The 14,592-nt window shown below is 38.3% G+C and overlaps 1 protein-coding gene across 1 annotated transcript; it reads right to left on the bottom strand.

The window, feature by feature from the left end:
* Positions 1 to 4,583: 4,583 nt before the first annotated feature.
* blk (BLK proto-oncogene, Src family tyrosine kinase) lies at positions 4,584 to 13,910 on the bottom strand. Its single transcript, XM_086263885.1, has 13 exons — positions 13,601 to 13,910; positions 13,331 to 13,427; positions 13,175 to 13,205; positions 12,731 to 12,824; positions 12,535 to 12,633; positions 12,300 to 12,403; positions 12,036 to 12,185; positions 11,386 to 11,538; positions 11,114 to 11,293; positions 9,324 to 9,400; positions 8,413 to 8,563; positions 6,782 to 6,913; positions 4,584 to 6,656 (listed from the first exon to the last, which is right to left on the bottom strand). Exons 1-13 carry the CDS (start codon positions 13,699 to 13,701, stop codon positions 6,454 to 6,456), a joined length of 1,572 nt encoding a protein of 523 aa, XP_086120011.1. The 5' UTR covers positions 13,702 to 13,910; the 3' UTR covers positions 4,584 to 6,453.
* Positions 13,911 to 14,592: the final 682 nt, after the last annotated feature.

The following is a 14,592-nucleotide window of genomic DNA, read 5'->3' as shown; positions in this document are numbered from 1 at the left end:
AATAGGCATCAGTGGGCTGTGGCATTTAAATGATCACCAGTTGGTACTAAAGGGCCCAAAGTGTGTCATATCCACCACACTATTACACCACTAGAGGCAAGATTGACCCATAGTTTCATCTTGTTTATACCAAATTCAGTGGCTAGATTTTGGGTGCTACTTTATAGAATCTGTCCATGATTGATAAGATGACTGCTTACCATTTTAGGCTGGTAAACTGGTGAAAAAATCCACCAAGATGAGAGCCAGTGAGGAACTGCTAGAGGCTGAAGCAGTTGCATGCTGCTCTTCCTGGCGTTTCAGGTGCAGACTGTGCAGGCTGCTACCTGAGACATCTTTCTCGACATCTTTCTTGAGTGTGTCTCACCAGAAATAGTCTGAGAAAACACATTCTACTTACCCCAGGGTGACTGGCAAAGTAGCAGTGAGCCCCCAGTGGATAACAGTGGAAAAGGCTGTGGTAGGAACATAGCGATGGGGTGTCAGTCAGGGTCGTCTGACAGGGCACGCTGGATGGTCTCCTCCAAATCCTAGGTTAGAGCTCCAACAGTACAGGATGCCGGCAGGATTTGTCCAGCTGATCCAGCTGACTGCATTTTCTGAGAACTGGCATGAGAGAGCATCTGGCTTGATATATATTGAACCTGGGCGATAGGAGATTTTAAAGAAGAAAAAACAGAGACCAGCAAGCCTGCTGAGGTGAACGGCTCCTTCAATTTGTAAAAGGCTGCTTCGGAATCTGGGGACCAAACTACCTGACTGTAGTTCCAGATGCAGGAGCAGAAATTGGTGAATCCAAGGAAGCATTGTAGCTTTTTTTGTGAAGTCAGCATGAGCCATTCTGTGACTGCGTGTCTGTCTTCATCTGTCCCCCTGCTAAGATATAGAGCGAAAATGTGATGGATGGTGAGTGAAACTTGCACTTTTCATCTTTGACACAGAGTCAATTCTCCAGAAGCTGCGGTAATACAATGTAGTTGTGAACTTGGTGCTCCTGCAAGGTCTTAGAAAAAAATCACAATGTTGTCAAGATATACGACGACTTAACAAATGATTTACCAGTGCCTGAAATACCGCAAGAGCATCTGTAAGTCCAAAAGGCATGACCAGGTACTCAAAGTGTCAGAGAGGTGTATTAAAAACTGTTTTTCATTCATCACCCTCTTGGATGAGGACCAAATGTTCCATGGAGGGGTTCAAAAGTGGAGCTAATTAGAGTGGATATTTATTTTTTACTGTGATGTCATTGATCCCGCAAAAGTCTACATGGTCTGAGAGTATTATTGTTTATCACCACAAAGAAAAGAACAGCTCCTACTGGGGAAGAGGATGGGAAGAAGAGGACAGGTGGACGATTCCTGCAGCCAACGATTTCTAGCCGTATTTCTCCATCCTGCTCCAACCATGACAGGTTGTATAAGCAGCTGGAGAGAGCAGGTCACCAGGAAGAAGGTTGATGGTGTAGTCATGGCCTACAGGAGGTATTCAGCAAAGACAAAGTGTCATCTTTGTCCCCTATGACAGCACCATCGACCTTCTTCCTGGTGACCTGCTCTCTTCAGCTGCTTATACAACCTGTCATGGTTGGAGCAGGATGGAGAAATACAGCTAGGAATTGTTGGCTCCAGGAATCATCTGCCCGTCCTCTTCCACCTGTCCTCTAGGAGCTGGTTATTTCTTTCTGATGATAAAAGATAAGACTCTCAGACCATGTAGACCAGGGGTGCCCAATCCCAGTCCTCGAGAGCTACTATCCTGCAGCTTTTAGATGCATCCCTACTCCAACACAGCTGAATCAAATGGTTTGATTACCTCTTCAGCATGCCATCATGTTTGGCAAAGGCCTGATAACAAGCCATTCATTTGATTCGGGTGTGTGGGAACAAGGATGCATCTAAAAGCTGCAGGACGGTAGCTCTCGAGGACCGGGATTGGGCACCCCTGATGTAGACTCATGGCAATGGGAAAATCCCTGTAGGTCAGCAGTTTCTGAAATACCTGTCATATGATTGACTCATTAGGTACCAGTCGAACAGTTGCACCTAACAAAATGACTGGTGAGTGTTTGAGTGCTTTGATTAAGTATTGATTTAATAATTTGGGGGAAGAAATTAGAAAAGTCTTAACACAACACTTGCGATTACATGAAAATTTAGGGCGATATCTCTACAGCACATAAGACACAACTTAATTAGGAGAAAGAGAAGCAAGCGTGTAACACATCACTTCCTTTTAAAGCGGTGGTGGTGAGCGTGATACTGTAGCATAGACTATCATACGTTTCCACACATATACCTGATAGACACCATGTAGGTCGCAAATCAGACTTATCAATGTAACATCAGGGCAGAGAAGCTATTATTTACATATACGTATACATGACTGGCACAAATGTGTTGCCTTATGTTTAAATGACTGTTAGTTACAACAGTTTACCAAAGTAGTTGGAATTGAACAATTTGTTTTGTTTATTGTAATAATGCGACGATATCACAATGTACATGGAAACAGCATCAACCTTTGTAGGCCTGTGCGCTCGTCTGCTGTCATAACACCCCCAGTTTTTACTGGGGAAATATTGTCTGTATTTGAACCTGTTTTGGCTGGGGTGTCTTGCTGTATAATGTTGCAATCCCTTTAAAGCTTTAGTCTGATTTTCACCTACTTGTGAGGGGAAATGTCTGATCCTGGTTCCTTTATGTTCAACAGCTAGTCCCAGGCTTTGTCTTTCTGCCTCTGTGCTGACAGTTGAGTTCTTTTATAAGCTTCTCGTTTGCTGCGGTTGTAGTCGGTCATCTTCTTGCTTTGGGTCTGAAAGCAAAATTAATGTGAAAGCAAACAGTGCTCTCCAGAACTGAGAGGCTTTTAAGTTAACAGTTCTTCGAGCAACTGTGTTTGCTGTACATGCAACGATTTGATGGATTTAACATTTAAAAATTAGCTGGATTTGTGAGAAAACACAAATCCGAGCATCTTCACCATTGAGTGATGTTACGTGAATAAGCTCTTGAAATTGAGCTTCTGAGTGTTGTAAAAGGCATCGCAGAGATATAGTATAACATTAGACATATTTTTCTTCTGCGTACACGAGAAAATGGCCTGTTTATCTCACTTCTTGATCAAAGTATTACACATTAGTTGTTAAACAGCCCATAAAATTAGGTAATGTTTCAGGAGAGAGATGCAAGTCATTATTTTTTCATAGGTTTAATCAGAGAACACAAAATAGCTGCTATTGTGAGAGCAATTTCAGTGAAATTCATGACTACATCTGTTCACCTCTTTCCTTATCTGCACTTTCTTATCTATTCTGGTAAAATGTTCTGGAAACATCGTCTGTCACGGGTTCAAGAGCCCTCAATTCTATTAGAGCGAACACATTTGATTGATGGACTCCATCATTTTAATGACATCAAAGCCCAAGAGAGAGACCAAGAGAAAACATGTTTATGAGGAGCATAATGCCAACTAAACACCACTGAAGACATTATTGGAAGATGAAAGCACATCTCTTTTCATCTGTGGTGATGTGCTTGTTTTTTGTTTGTTTTTTTGTCCCAGAGGGCCATGCAGGGTTATCGCTATCAAATGCTAATGATGTGTTGCCTTCTGGGGGGATCACTCATTAATCTGTGTGCGAGCCACTGTTTCCCTTCATTATTACTCTAAGCCAGCAGTTATGCACAGGAGGAGGAGCGAGGATGATTTGGCCTTTAAACCTCTACCCCTCGCGTCTTGTCATCTTGCGTTAACATGAAGCTCTTTTCAGGGTGATGTTTCTTATCAATCATTCTCCAGTGTGAGATTTTCTTAATGGCGATCCTTTCAGTTGATTGGCTGACAGACTGCTGTGTCGATGTTTGGCTTTGCCTCATAACTTAATACGCTCATCCTCAGTTGATGAGTTTATTTGGATGTTGAATAGATAATTCATTCACGGTAAAGAGCGAAATTAACATAAAAAACAGCCTAAATAAATGTGTGTGTGTGTGTGTGTTGCCGTGTAAATGTCTTTCAACACGGCCTTCAGATGCAAAGAAAGCCAATTAGAGCGACAGAGACTAAATACATACAGATGACTGTGATAGGATCAGTGCGTGACAGAATGGTTAGCTGTGTGGATTTCTGTGTAATTGCTCAGACTGATATGTGATTTATGAAGAATTTGTGAGCACAGCTGTGAACAAGGTGGAGAACATACAGCATTTGTGAGTATATTATTTTTTGGCCATAGGCAGAGCGGCATGTTGCCTTCTTTTTATTTTATGAAAACAGTTTAGGGGAAGTTGGGAGAAACTAGCAGTATGCAAATAAACCCTTTTTACTTTAAATGCAACTTAAGACTCAGTGTTGACATTTTGTTATTAAGTACTTTGATATACACTACTGTTTCCGGTGAGTTCACCAGGACTATTCTCAAATACCTCTATGAAAAATTTCCAGAATTTTCAAAGCTATCATGCATTATACTGTAGATACATTACAGAATGCTATACTGTGTAACACTGACATCTGCAGGATGATAGGAGTATAAAAGAACTGCGGCACTGTGCCCTGTGGCCTTTCAGTTTTTCACTTCCCACTTTAATTTTTTAAAAATACACATGTATTTGCATTTTCATATTTGATTTGCATTGTCCACAAGGTGAAAAGAGTAATCTAATTACAGAGAATAAATAATCTATATAATTGATTTCCAAGACACTGCTGGTATTAACCAGTATGAACTGAAATTAAACTACTATTAACACATTCATGCTTGCAATCATTAAAAAAAACAACAGCAAGAAAATCTAAAACACTGATACACTGTCGCTGATGCTGACATAGCACCTGCCATATCTGATATTAGTATGCATGGGACAGAATTCATGGATCATATGAGAGATTAAAAATGTTGAAACGTCTTTGGGTCTTCTGCGAGGTTAAAGATTAATTTGTATTTATAAGGAAAAAGTCCAGTGGTCAGGCATATTAAAAACATTTCAACTGGCTTTACAGGCTATTTTAAAACATATTCAGTTTTATATTACAAATGTCAACATAAAATCACCTGCCATATTTTTTTTAAACAGACATGGCAGACATTTTTAGATATAATGCATGCTTATTCTCATGTGCTCTTATTGAATAAGATTAATAATAATGTTTTATATATTTTAAGAATACTTGAAGTTGTTTTGGTTTTTATTTACCATCACTATTATGTTAAATGACAATTTCCCTCTCCCTCAAAATTCAGAGGCGCTCAATCAGCAATAACAACAAAAAGTAAATTTCAAACGGATGTATTTCAGGAGGAAAAATGTGAAGACAACTACTAACTTGGTATGCGAGACTGTTCTAGCTTTGTGGCATTTTAGGAATGCTGACGCACACTTCCTGTTTCCTGTCCATTCAGGAAATGGCAGAGTTTCACCCCTTGGCTAACACAGCCATTCCAGTCTCTTATCACTAACTGTCTGTGCTCCCCCTGGGAAGGCTCAGTTGAAGACTGCTGTAATTTAGTAGTTAGCTGCTTTTAAAGGCTTCCTATGGGTTGCCGTTCAAAATGGGGGGTATGTTCGGGTCAGTCACCCCTTTCATCATTTTAACATGATCGAAACTAGAGTTAGTAACTCAGTCTACACATTGCTGCCATTTGTTTTCACGAGGGAGGTGATGTACTTTAAAGTTCTTTTTATTTTTGTTTCATCCAGAGTGTTAGCTTTACTTTCACACTTAAGATGTCGAACGTCTTTTTTAAAAAACAAAACAAAACACAAACGCTGCTATTTTCTCTAATGATCGGTGAACTGAGACACATCCTCGTTGTCTCAAACACCAAACTGTAAAAAGTGATAGTCACCACTAAAGCCCTACATGAGAAATGCTTTTACAGCATTGTAATTTCAAATTTTTGATTTAAATACAAGAACTACAAGTTCTTATTTACAAAAGACATAAATGCAAGAATAACGTCTCTTTGCTAAGCACTTAAAAAAAATCTGCTGAATTACTTATTTTTTTTAGAAAAATAAAAAAAAGTGCAAAGTATTGTGCATGTAATCTCAGGGTTCTAGTTTCTGTACCATGCAAATGTTTAATCTGCAACTTTACCTGTGCTGACTTCTCTGGGTCCAGATGTTGCTTTACAACATGAGTGAACTGTATTTGTATATCCATCGTCCTAATACGCATCATACATCAGTTCTAAGAATGCAACCTTATGCTCCATCGAGAAAAGGCGCTGACATGAAGCCGCGTTGCATATCTGACTGATATCCGCTACAGACAGAAGAAGCCATGAATATCTTTAACATTCACTTAGAAGGCAGGTGTGAAAAACGTATCCATCACTCTATTTAAAAGAAAAAGTATCATCAAAAAGCTATGTGGTCCTTTATCCATTCAAGTCATGGTTTTTTAAGAGATTTCATTGTCCACAACGAAAAACATTCTCTTTTTCTGTCATCACGGCTGCATCTCATATTGTCCTTCCGTGGCAATAAAAAAGTCGTTGAGAGTGTTCTGAAGATATTCAAAAGTCGGTCGGTCGTCAGGCTTCTGCTTCCAGCACACCATCATGATATCATACAGTTCCTCTGGACAGCCGTCTGGACATGGCATCCTGTATGACCTGTCTAGACTCCTGATCACCTCTGGGTTCGTCATACCTGATGAAGAGAGAAAAAAAGCATGCACTTTGACAGATACTTTGTAACTTTTTTTTTTCATAAGATAGCAAAGCAATATTTGAGCTGTTTTCTGTGAATATGAAGTTATTTCAAATAACCCATACCTGGGTATGGTATTCTTCCGTAGGTGACTATTTCTGTCAGGAGGATCCCAAAGGACCAGACATCCGATTTGATGCTGAACGTCCCAAAGTTGATGGCCTCTGGAGCCGTCCATTTAATGGGAAACTTAGCACCTGATTATTAGACAAAAGTAAAAGGAAAAAAATGGAAGGAAGTTGTGTTACTTGTTGTTCACTGTGAAGGATATGTAGGTGTGTTTGCATTTGTGTAAATGTTTATTTTCCTTTTAATGTGGGATGATTAATGGGCAGGAAATACTCTGAAATAATGAGAAAGCTTTCCATTAGAGAATTTACAGATCATTCTGTCGCTCTGATAAATCTGTGGGTTCTATTTTCTTGTTTTTTTTACAAGATTTTCAATCACTGTGACAGATTTATACGTTTTTAATTCACAGAGTTAGACAAAATGTAAATACAATTCCAAATATATATTGATATTAGAATATACACTTGTATACACCTGATTGAAAATTATGGGCATTGTACTCACACTTTTATAACATACTTTAAAAACACAATATGCTGTTTTAAAAATAATTGAAACAATCACTCTTTACTAATTTTGGTAGGGGAGGAGGGTGAGTTTCTGCTAACAGAGGAAATGACCTTCAGCTCAAAAAAGGATTTCGGCAGCTGCGCTTACATGTGAAGTGGTGATTGAATGCTATATGTGCTATATGTGCCTTTTTCAATTAAAGTTAAGCTCAGATGATTAAATGAAATCACATTTTTTCTATTTTACACATTCGCCCTCACACGCGCACACACCAAGCAGTATATCGCTCCCGACGAGCATCAACAAGAGTGCTTTGAAACAATTTCAAAAATCTTCCTTATAATGAACGACGCATCGTGCTGCGTGCACTCCTGTGTGTACCACCGCAGTCATAGTCACAAACCCCGTAACTCAGTTCAAACATGGTTTTACTGCTTTGCTTTTTTTGAAACAAAAGTAAATATAACAAAATCTCAGCAACTATAAGCTACGGAAACCTGCCCACCAAAAATCAGCACATACCAACCAACTCATTGCAATAGAGCATGCATGCTGCTGCAAATCCAGAACTTGCCCGACACAATGAAACGAACGCTACAGTATTAATGCACAAGTGCAGGCTAGGAGAAGGACGCAATAGAAATAAGTAATGTGAAATTACCAATTTTAAGTGATGGTTTCTTAATCTGTGAAACAAATCAAGTTATTAAAAAAGAAAATCAGTATCTTAAACAAAAAAGGTCAAAATTTCTGTGTAGACATTTTTTTTTAAAGTTTCCACTACTTAATATGATTTAATTATCTGTTAATTATTGAGCACTTTGGTTTAAAGTTAAGAATTGAATTCTATATTCTGCTGTATATTAACTAAAGGCCCTCTTGAGACATTTATCAGACACTATTGATTGTCGTCCTTAATGTTGAAAACTACAGAAAAATACATTATATAAAAACAACCTATATTACTAATAGAAGAAGGAAAACTTGGGTCATAAATTTCTAAAGGAGATGGAAATGTGTCTTCAGACAAGACATCAGCGTTTCTTTGTGACGCGAGTGTTTCTAAAATCCTGTTTGTGGCACCGGAGGCGCGTTTACGTCAAAACTACTGCACCTTCTTGAGCCGTGTATTCTGACTCGATGATTCTGGCCAGGCCAAAGTCTGCTATCTTGCAATGCAGCGTCTCGCTGACCAGTATGTTAGCTGCACGCAGATCACGGTGGATGTAGTTCTTCTTCTCAATGTACGCCATGCCTTCAGCTATCTGGTATATCCAAAGAAATAGCAGATTTGTTAGATCAAATGTCAATTCAAGAAATGTTGGTTTTCCATCGTAAAAACACACAAGACAACAGCACATCAGTTTGATAGGAATCTGAATGTCTTATAAAAGCCGAGCACATGCAATGAGGCCTCTACAGCGAGCTGTATGTGTTAATACTTATGTTCACATTGTAAAAAAAAAATGACAGTAGAGTGGGTTTAACAGGATGTGCCAACTCTCAGGAAGTCAAAAGTTTTTTGGAGGGCCAAAAGAGTTCTGGGGGAGCTCACTGTGGATGGAAAAATAGCATGATTTCCTGTCCGGATGTTAATAATTGACGTAGGGTGAGGCTTTCAAATCAGACAAGCAAAAGCACCACCACAGAAACCACATAGCATCTGCTGACAGTTTCCGTGTGTGTGATGCCAAAGCGCATAGTATATGGTACTTTCAAAATGTTACTGTAGAGCAGCAAGAATGTAAAAATAGACATTGAGGTCAGCCAGATGGCTAGTGTATTTGTTTTTTAACAAAGCATACACTCATCTTTTAATTAAAGATTAAAGTCACGCTGACTATCACAGTCAGAAGCAGCAGAAGAGACACAAATGAAAGAATTATGGAAACACTCAGAGCAAAAAGAAATGTTTTGGCATTTACAAGATTACAGTATCAGTGACTGTTATCGCTGAAAATGTCATGCACACACGATAGTTAACTGAAATCATGTAACTGAATTTCTTTATTAGAAGTTTCCTACCTGTGCTGACATGTCGATCAGCTTATTTAGCTTTAGCTTTTTCCCTTCGTCTGTTTTTAGAAAGTCTAGAAGACATCCTGCAAATAAAAAAAGAGAAGCACATATTATCTGAAACTACTGTGGTTTAATTGAAACTTCTACCTACATATCTCCTAACAGAAAAGCTCTGTAATGTTCCAGTTGTTGTTGGGGGCTTTTGGATTGGTGCACATTTTGAAAAATGAGGATACGGCAGAGTGTTTAATTGTCTAGCCGTTAGCCATAATAAGAGCCGTCTGTTCAGTCTAAAGTGAGTCAGTACAACAAGCACCAGTCTAATCAAAACCCAAACCAAAGATTTTAATATTCATTTCCTGGTGAAGTCAGTAGGTGTGATATTTAAATTAGCTTGCCTTTACTACAGAATCTCATTTAGCACACCAATACACCGAACATTAAGGCCTTAAGCAATAGCCATATAATCAAAAAGTTGCAAAAGACGAATATTAAAAGAGTCACAAATATTGTTGTTAATGTGTTTAGATAATACATTATATTCCTCAACTTTGGGATGAATATAAAAAAGAAAAAGTGTAACATATATCTCATGTCATCTTATGTTATCTTAATGTCCACGTGTATAAATTTTTATATATATTTTGGCGTAACAACTCTGCGATCGGCCCTGGCGCAGATGTTTTTTTACGCCCCCACCTTGTTGTTACCGTAGCGGCTATGACTGTGAACTTCTCTATAACATTTGCCAAAAAATGGTTGCATAGTTGACGTCAACAGGTTCGCACACATTTCCGCAAATGATAAAAGCAAAGTCAGGAAGAACAAGTAATATGTTTCAAAGCATGTTTCCCACCAGTGATACGCTTCAGAAAAGGAACCAACTTTTAATCAGTTGCAATTGGGTAAAATTCAGTTCATAAGTTAAATGCTTTCTGCATGAGTAAAGTTAGGCCTTGGGTGACAAACATCTGTAACTTGTGCTATGGTTTATTTTATCAGCGATATCAACTGGGCGCCTCCCACCTTCCAGGCGCTGTGGCGCTGTGGTACACCACCAGCTGCATCGTTAGAAGGTTTGCATTTTTGCTAAATTTTGTATGTTATCAACACTCTTTTTGGTTTAGTACTAAATGGGAAATGTCAGGTATTACTGTTTTATTGAATGATACAAGTTAGTTGCCAGTTTATCAGTACTGGAATTTGTAATGACGACTGAAAATTTAAAATGTAAAGAAGAGAGGGGAGAAAACACCCTTCAGCAGAGAGCACTCTGCAACTTCCCTGTTGACAAAAAACAACAATAAGCTGATCCAATCAGAGTGAAGAGTGTAAATGATTAAATAAATAACAAGTGTTACGCAAATCTGTTTGTATTTCGTGTCTCTGGAAGAAAAACAATATTGGCTGATATGTTGGAATATCAGATTTACAAATCACCAAATGTTGGTGTTTGTATCAATCTTAAAAATCTTATATTTGGTTGGCCTATAGAATTAAGACTAACCAAAAAATCGCTCTTTGCCCACAGTTTCGAACTGCTTCCAAAAAGATATTTTTGTTTATTGGAAACACTTGTGTTGTTCGGACAATCAAGACAGCCCTTAATGCCACTGCGACTATGTTCTTTAATATTTTCAAGTAAATTGTTTTAAAAAACAATCATGAAAATCAGTACCAGATTACTTCTGTTTTAATTTATTGGTGAAAGGCCAATTTGTACTACATTATATATATATATTGTAGTTAATATTTAATTATTAGCAACTCTTAAAACTCTTCTTTGTTTCACTTACCATTGATCATAAATTCGGTGACAATAAGAATGGGCTCCTTAGTGACAACAGCATGAAGTCGTACCAGTCGGTCATGCCTCAACTGCTTCATCAGGTTGGCCTCCTGAAGGAAGGCCTCAGGCGCCATTGTCCCCTCCTTTAAGGTCTTAATAGCAACCTTCTGGGTGTTCTTGTAGTAACCTGCCAAATAATTCAAACAGAATGCTTTATTGACTTTGCCGTCTTGGTTTATTAGGTGTCTTCAAACAGTTTGATCGGTGGCTTTCCCTTACCCATCCACACTTCCCCAAACTGTCCGGCCCCCAATTTCTTCACCATTTTCACTGTCTCTCGAGGAATCTCCCATTCATCATGGGCCCATGGCTGCTGAGGGGCCATAGGCTTACAGGGAGCATACAGTCGCTGACATAACCCATCTGCCGTGTCTGCACCCAAATACGATACATTCAGATATAACAAACAAAAATCTTTTCCATCTTTCTTTGCACAAGTGATAAATATAGTTACAGAAACTATAAATCTCATCTTTCATTAGATAATTCTAAAAGCATGTTTGTTCGTGCATTTCTTTTTCATAAGTTGATCTTTGAGACAACCTTTCTCAAGATCTGGCCTGCTTATCTTGTGGTTTAGTCGCAGGAGTGGAAAGACTATCACTCCTCTCACTCAGGAAATGCACAACACATCACAAGGGTCGAACTTCCCCCTTTAATTCAAAGTCACTGCAGATGTTTTAGAATTCAAAGCAGCAAGCTTAATATGAGTCCAATTAATGCAAGATGCAGGTTTTACAATTATAAATGCTGAATTGGAAACATGGAAACAGAAAATCCTGTGCATAGATATGGTTTCTTAAATTATACATCTCTGAAAATACAAACTTTTTGAGGGTGGAGATGTTGTATTTGTAGTTGTTACTTACGGGTATAGTATTGAACCAATTCCTGTAGGGTCGGGAACGTGTTGGAAGGGGAGATGTAGTAGCCACCTTTGTCCAAACAACGGATTTTGTAATGTTTTACTACATCTCCTCTTTCTCCTTCACAATCTTTGACTGACAGCGAGAATGACCCTGAGAGGGGAAAAAAGGACATTTGGGTTTATTGACCACAATGAAAATAAATAGAGGTAGCTGCTAAAAATGTGAGTTGTGGCATGATCTCGGAAAGATACTGATGGTGGTCACCTTTACAGGTCTCACTCTCTCGAATTAGAAAGGACCCTGGTTTATTTCCGGGTGCTAAAAGTAGCCTCTCGGTTTCTCTTCTGCCCAAATCCTTGAAAAACCATCTGCAAGAGAGAGCACCACAAAACCACAGAAGTCACTCTTCCTGAATATAATAATACAAAAACCCTGTATAACAGCATTAATCAATCAATAGATGTGTGCTACATTTCATTTCATAATATTTCAAGCTTACTTTTCCACTTCCAGCGTATCTGCTCTGGCTACATAATTCGATGGTATCAAGCCTTCTTGTCCAGTCGTCAGCAGTCGGGCCAGCCACCATTCTCCGGTTCTGTACACCAGACAAACATGCCGAATTCATTTTATTTCTCTGTGCGCTTTCTTTATTGTCACTTTCACTACTGTGGGAACCATAGAACGAGACTTACTCTTGCAATACTTTAAGTTTGTCTCCCTTTCTGAAAGGCAGATCACTGTCGTTGGTCGCTTTGAAGTCGTGTTGTGCAATAAATATAGTGTCATCTAAAGGAAAGAAGAGCACAGAGTTTCTTTAAAAGTGTATTTTTAATCTAATTTTTACCTGACGTGATCCTGTGTTCTAGCATGCGCAATTTGTGGCGATATTGTTTTCATTCTCCGAGCAACCGCTGTGTTATTTTACATCTGTGACATTAACATTACTTTCATGTGTTTGCAATCTCATCTATTCCCCAGAAGAGAACAGAGGAAATTCAACCAAGATTTTGATCACAAAACTGTAGCTCTTATTACTGCCACTAATGTCTCTTAACGCAGCAGCAGTTGGGTCCGTGAATGCAGGCCTGTCACTTTCCACTATGATGGTTGATATATGCAAGGAAGTTTGTGATTACCATTATTTGTATAGGCGTTTCCACTTCGTCCCTTGAAAGAATTGGGAGGAAAAAAAGAAGACTTTGATTATGTCCAGTGTGTCAAGTAAACCTTTTGAGGTAATTAGAGTAAAATTAGTTTCACATCCGAGTAAATCTTTTTAGTGTTTTACTTACTATATGGTTTGATGACGGGGAGGCGTGTGATTTGTGTTTTCCTTTGCGGAATCCTTCTTCTTTTTCTTGTTTCTCGCCACTGCAAGTGCAGCCCATCCTGCGTGTTTGGTGGAAACCTCTTTTAGCTACGTTACATGACGCTAACATTTACTAAAATCACATATCTAATTACAGAATGCACTGTTTAGTGTAGTATCAGTAAACAATGATCCAATAAGTTTCTGGAAAGAGACTCACATAGCCACAATGTGCTTATTACTTTGCTGTTACCTGATCAAACAGATGAGCTTTACTGCTGCTGTTTTTAGTCTCCACTCCTCCCACTGCAGGGCCTGCTCTTTGACTTCATGCCCGGTGCTGGAAAATGACATCTAATGACTCAAAATTGCTAAAATGTATTTAGTGAGCGTCTCTTTAGGTGTATCGCTTGGTAACAGGTGACCCAAGAAAAATAATAAAATTGAAACAAGAAAACAAAAAAACTAAAACTGGCTCTCAAAAGAGGAAGTGAAAATGTGTTTACAGCTCTTTACCATTGCATTAGCATGTACAGTTTACGGTGGGGCTTCATTGTCATGTTCCAGTTAAAAATAGAGGAAAAGAAAACGGCTAAAAATAGCTAAAAACACACTGGTGTAGAAATGTCACCAAACTAAGTGATGGTGTTAAACAAGAACTGTTGTTTATCTGAAGCAAGTTGTATGAGGTGTTAATGTTAAAAGTTAAAAGTGTTTTTTAGATCACAAAGTCAAATATAGTTGATGTAATGTGTATTACAGAAGCTAAAGATAATGACTGCACATGCAAATACACAACACTGATAAAATAATGATGTAGCAGATTTGGACTGTGTGTGTTTTATACTGTAAGCGTAAGTACCGTATTATGAATATCGATGGTTTAATTACGTCTTAAAATGGAAAATTACACCTAAAACAGCAAGAGCAGTGCTTTAATATTCAGTGGTTTGTAATAACAAAATGTCATGTGAAGAAATGCATGACTTTAGGGAGGCTTTACACAAACCGTTGACTTATGGATTTCACCCAAAAGAAAGTGATAATTGGAATGAAAATTAATAATAATAATTAGTCTTGATACTTTTGCCAATTTTCTATCGCACATATTTTATCATCCACGTTATGCGTTATGTTTTGTTTAATTTGTGATGTGTTTTACCAACATTGTACAACATTATTTAAATAAAATAATACTTACACTATTATGTTCACCACTACCTCACAATATCTAGAAATTCTCAG

This window comes from Aulonocara sp. 'chitande type north' Nkhata Bay, linkage group LG15 (genome assembly GCF_057382095.1).
Source record: "Aulonocara sp. 'chitande type north' Nkhata Bay isolate Kocher_YH1m ecotype deep benthic linkage group LG15, A_spYH_male_GT1.1, whole genome shotgun sequence".
Lineage (NCBI taxonomy): Eukaryota > Metazoa > Chordata > Actinopteri > Cichliformes > Cichlidae > Aulonocara > Aulonocara sp. 'chitande type north' Nkhata Bay.
Note: the sequence above shows the minus strand (reverse complement) of the source record. Positions and strands in the feature narration are given on the sequence as shown.

What these genes read in the sequence shown, in the direction of transcription:
- blk (XM_086263885.1), bottom strand. Translation starts at nt 13,701, where the DNA reads ATGTCATTTTCCAGCACCGGGCATGAAGTCAAAGAGCAGGCCCTGCAG. An exon ending in AAGCTCATCTGTTTGATCAG is followed by an intron (nt 13,428 to 13,600) that starts GTAACAGCAAAG and finishes CCAAACACGCAG; the next exon opens with GATGGGCTGCACTTGCAGTG. An exon ending in AAACTTAAAGTATTGCAAGA is followed by an intron (nt 12,634 to 12,730) that starts GTAAGTCTCGTT and finishes TCTGGTGTACAG; the next exon opens with AACCGGAGAATGGTGGCTGG.